The sequence below is a fragment of the Protomyctophum bolini genome (genome assembly GCF_963924005.1).
Source record: "Protomyctophum bolini genome assembly, chromosome: 22".
NCBI classification, from domain to species: Eukaryota; Metazoa; Chordata; class Actinopteri; order Myctophiformes; family Myctophidae; genus Protomyctophum; species Protomyctophum bolini.
Genome location: NC_137883.1, coordinates 16,383,000 through 16,388,339, shown reverse-complemented (window position 1 = coordinate 16,388,339; position 5,340 = coordinate 16,383,000). Strand labels below are relative to the sequence as shown.

At 37.9% G+C, this 5,340-nt stretch overlaps 1 protein-coding gene across 1 annotated transcript; it reads right to left on the bottom strand.

The window, feature by feature from the left end:
• Positions 1–1,881: 1,881 nt before the first annotated feature.
• Positions 1,882–4,590, bottom strand: rpl37 (ribosomal protein L37). The gene is made up of 4 exons (XM_080756059.1): positions 4,521–4,590; positions 3,470–3,605; positions 2,973–3,057; positions 1,882–2,073 (listed from the first exon to the last, which is right to left on the bottom strand). The coding sequence occupies exons 1-4, from the start codon at positions 4,521–4,523 to the stop codon at positions 2,004–2,006; spliced, it is 294 nt and encodes a 97-aa protein (XP_080612185.1). The 5' UTR covers positions 4,524–4,590; the 3' UTR covers positions 1,882–2,003.
• Between the last annotated feature and the right edge of the window lie 750 nt (positions 4,591–5,340).

Sequence of the window (5,340 nt, the reverse complement as noted above, 5' to 3'; positions counted from 1 at the left end):
GACCAGAGAGCTCAGGATACTGAGGATAGACATAACACAAAACACATTCAAGAGACTCAATGGGACAAGGTAACAATCTACGACGTCTTTGTCGCCCCCTGTTGACCGAACTCCACCGTCACGTGAAACATTAAATTGAGTCATCCTGGAACTATTGAAACCTGTCAAGCAAGCCTAAGCAAGTAAAACAGGTTCACTTTCTGTGCTGATTGTGCTTTGTATCCTTGTATCTCCTCCTGTAAATGCTGAGATTACTGTAGGCCCCCCAGATTGGAATGAATGGAAGTTCCCTTTCCCCTATCTGACAGTCCATCACCTGACTATGTTAGTCGGATCTATGTCCATCACCTGACTCAGACACTCATATAGATTCTGTAGCAATAGGAGAATCTATGCTTATAATTAATTGTAATTAATGTAATTGCATTACATTATTTCCATCTAAGAGATGGCATTAATGGTCTACTTCAGTCAGTTGAAACCTGGTGGAAACTTCCAAGTAAATGCACCAACAAATTAAGTTCAAAGAGAATGTACCTGAGCCGTACTTTGCAGTACTTGGGGACAAATCATATGGGCTGTGTACTCTATGCATGGGTGGCAGAACTTACATTAGCTAATATTAGTATTTAATTCCATTTGGTTTCCATTGCAGTGCATCCATACTGAATGACTCAACTCCAATATTCCACTATAACTCATAACTCAATTTTAATGATTGAAAGGATATTATCTCATTTCCACCTATTTCAATTTCAGTTATTTTCTAGTGCAGAATAGATTTAGGTGACAAACAAAAACAGGCTCCTAGCTCTGGTCCAGGGTGTAGGGGGAACATGGAGATGGCACTCGTTCCTCAGCTGGTTCTCACTTCATACAGATGTAGAATATATTTTTTGTTCGCCATGCATGGTGTGTATTAAAATGGCTTGATGACAATTTGATGTCAATATTCAAATGCTAAGTGAGATACATACCCTTCAAGTCCATTAAGAAATCATACAGCTTTGAATCAGACTGTTGTAAAAATGAATAAAGCACCGAGTTACTTTTAATTAGTAAATGCCTCGGCATAATGCTAGCATTGATAAAAATAACTTTTCTTATAGCTCAGCACAATTACATCTAAAGTTGGTTGTTGAGTCTATGGCTCAGGTACGGTATCAAACAAGTTTAAGCCGAGACTGAAATGTGGTGCATTTACTAGTAGTACGATTCTTTTATTGAAACAGCAGGTTTCAATAAAATGTCCAAGAGCTATTACATCATGATCACCAACTGGAAATCAAACTCTTGACTGCATTTACAATTATAGTATATATTTGTATAACTTAGTATTAACTCCATTATCTTGTGTAAATTGTATTTATGTTGGCAGTCTTGAGGAACATGAAACATTTTACAGCTTGTACTTGTATGAGTGACTTGAAGTCAGTGGCTTCATGGCTTGTACTTGTATGAGTGACATGAAGTCAGTGAATGACCTTTGACAAAGTTTCTGAACACCCTCGAAACAGACAATTTTGCTTCAATTACCAATGAATTGAGAAACCTGTGCAAAGGGCCACTCACACTATACTATGTTTTAAAAATCATTCCAAGCCAAGTGGATAACAGTACTTTCCACCATCTATATATATATTTTAAACATACAATAGTGAACAGTGTGAATGTCCGTCCCTTAAAGCTCAAATTAATGTCAAGAAAAGAGTGGTTACCGTGTTTGACACGATAAAAATGTCAACCAAGACATTGAAGATTGTGTATCGTTACAAGTACTAGTATAGCTAGAAACCACCACCAGGTTACTTATACTTGAACAATGATGTGACAAAGTAGTTTCTGAAGCAATGATGCAAAAATATCAAAAGACGTGAAGACTCGAATTAACTGACACATTTATTTTTGCACCAACAGTGCAGCAACACTGAAAGCCAACTGTGAAAAAGTCACCAGGAGAACATGTTAGCTTTGCCCAAGTGACAAGGAATAACGCAGATCACTTAAGGGGCACCGGACGGGCCAACTGCTGCCCGCCTTGGTTTAGGGGTAGTCCCCTCCCGGAAGCCATTCCTAGGAAAACAGAGGAAAGAAAATACATTTTGCTGAATTACCTGGAAGATACAGTGGAACAGCACATTTTTTACTTTTAATATTTAAACAGTAGTTGCTCCTAAATATGGTTCTCTAGTACTTCTGGTTTTCTATCCTGAAGTCCATCTAATCCCCAATTTGACTTGAATTATAAGGAGAAAAATAAAATAAAAACCTGTAACTGTTATTTTAAAGTATGGTTCATAACTAGAGGCTCATCCTACATTGGTTCACAAGGCATGTCAGTGTCAAAGAACAATTGTCACAGCAGTAGGCCAGTCAATCTAAGGAGCCTGAACAAAATAAATAGCAAAAGTAAAACACTCATTGGGCTAAATTAGGCCATAGCCACTTGCCCAAATGTGGCTGACCTCATCACATTTGAAAACCGAATACCTTTGCAATTTCTTTTGGGTCAGATCTTAAGATTGACTACAGGACAAGTAGGATGCCACTGAGAAAACCTAACCTCCCACAGGGAAGCACACCTAAACCTAACCCTAAACCAAGTCTAACCAATGACTAAAGTATTAACTAAGTATGTACCCCATTACGGTTAGATACAATGCATCCGTTTACAAGACTGTTGTTGAGAGGCGGTCATGGTATACGCAAGATAAATTGGATAAGCCAATATCCACTTAGTGAATCATTGCTGCAAAGTCGTGTCTCAGTAAATTGATTTATTATCACTGAAGAATCAGACAGATTCAGACATTTATATTTGGTAGCATCATTGACAAGACAATTGGCAGCAATTACAAGTCGCATAGTGTTGGGCAACTAAACTAATAATGCCACCTAATCTAGTTGTTACTGACATGTCAAACAATACAAGCTCTTCCACTGCAATGGCATCAACTAAGTACAGTACAAACCTGAATCTGCGATAGACAACCTTCAGGTGTCTAAGACGGCCAGTGCCGGTGGTGTTCCTCCTCTTGGCCTTAGCACTCCAGTTGTCTGCAAGTCCAAAATACATTTAAATTACATCTCTGATCCTCACATTTCAAAGAATATGTCAATATTAGCAGGCTGTTATTGTGCTTAAACATTATGTAGGCTATTACAGGCATGAGCTAAAAAATAACCACCCTAAATAAGACGATGTATGAATGGATTGCAATGTCTTGTCTCAGTAAATAGATATATTAATCACTGAAAAATCAGACAGATTCAGACATTTATATTTGATAGCATCATTGACAAGACAATTGCGGGCAAAATAATGCCAGGTCAGTATAAGGAGCAGGCATTTACAGTCCATCGATCACAATTCAAAGAATACAAGCTACAGATCTTTACATAACTTAGAATTAGCAGGATGTAAACAGGTGAAATTCCTATTTGTGCAAGTCAACAGTAGCCTACTTACACTTTCTCTTGCGTTTCTCTGGATAGCCACACTTTCCGCAGCTGGACTTCTGCAGGTGGTAGGCCTTGGATCCACAGCGACGGCACAAAGTGTGCGTCTTGTTGCGCCGCTTTCCAAAGGAGGATGTTCCCTTCGTCTGAAATACACAAGTTCAATAATTACGAAGTTAGTCATCATAACTCCTTCAGGTCAACATTAACACCACACATGATGGATACAACTGGACTGCGATGTCTTGTCTCAGTATAACTAAGATAGAATCACTGAAAATTCATAAGTTCAGACATTTGTATTTGATAACATCATTGACAAGACAGCAATCAAGTCCCATATTACATTGTCAGGCAACCAAGTTAGTTAAGCTACCTAAACAAACAGTTGTACTACTGTTCATAAAACTTAGCTACACTAAAAACCCTAGTTACTAGTTAAAAGTAGCGAGCTATATTGAGTCTACTTTATGTACCCATTACCCAACGTTGATTATAATGAGCCGAGTAATTGTACAACTGCAAAACCTAACGTGATGGCAAACTGCACTCAAACTACTGTCGTTATTGCATTATGTCACTGAAAATAAAGTGACGTAACGGTTACAGCTATATCATTCTGCAAGTACTAGTAGAGAACCTACCATAAGCAACTAGGAAATTAGTCCAGCTAGTAGAACTTATAGCCAGCCACAGCAAAATGCTACTTATTGCTAAGCTACCTGCCCAACGCTAATCAAATATTGTTCGATATCTTCAGTTTAACTGATATACGGTTAACGCATCGTTACCGTAAGTAAATGTTCTCAATACGCTATTGTTTTCTCTCGAAAAATACACATGTAAACAACATGGCTGTATTCTATCCCATTAGCGAAATAGCAGCATTGGATGGAACATCGTCCACTTAAATTGAACGCAATTGGATTTTAATCGCAAACAATATCAACGCTGAATACTAATATGTATCAAAATCTACGTATCGGGACACAATGCAGTTTAGATAAACCTCATATTAAATAGATGTTTAGAGATTTCTTTCTGGCGGTGTTCAACCGTACCATTTTCTTCCTGAAGCGATGGGAAAAGAGGCCGGAAGAGGAAGTTGTGCAGCATTAAATTAGAACTGGAACGTTTCCTGTGTAACATAAAATTGTCACCGCATGTGTTTATGTAGAATGTTGTGCCTGCTTTGTTCTACAATTTAAAAAATGCCTATGCTGTTCCTAGTTTACATTCATACATTTGAAAGAAAGTTCATATTGAATATGCAGTGCATTTGCAGGATGGCAGGAGTGCATGTTCTATTATTAATATACATAAAGAGTTTTACCTAAATGCTATCCCTTTTGGGTCAGTTACTGATCTGTTAGTCTCATTGCGAGAGGCAACAGTCTGGCAACGCGAAACTACTGATCTGTCTTCAAAAACATAAATTATGCTGACCAGATAACCTGTAGCACATAAATAATGTATTATTTATATTAATAATGTGTACGCACCAATGGCACCATAGAGTAGGGTACGCACGCACGCGCGTGTAGGCTTATGGACTATACGCTTTGTGTAAAGGACACAAACACGAAAACACACACACACACACACACACACACACACACACACAAACACAGGCATGCATTACCACTGGAACAGCAGAACTAACTTTTTGATTGATTGAAATATTTATTAACAGTTTGCAGAATTACAGTACAATTCAAGCACAACTAAATACAAAGACTGTTAACTGTGAGTGGACGACCCAATAAAGCATTACACTTGTTTACAAGAGGGTCCACCTTGTTCAATTCATCAAAACATTTAGAGACATACAAATATACACTTTTGTATATATAAAGCCAAAGAACAGAACGGGAATTCATC

Coding starts and splice junctions, on each gene's coding strand:
- rpl37 (XM_080756059.1), bottom strand. Junction 3,058..3,469: donor AGAGAAACGCAAGAGAAAGT/GTAAGTAGGCTA, acceptor TTGGACTTGCAG/ACAACTGGAGTGCTAAGGCC. Junction 2,074..2,972: donor GTTGTCTATCGCAGATTCAG/GTTTGTACTGTA, acceptor CTGTTTTCCTAG/GAATGGCTTCCGGGAGGGGA.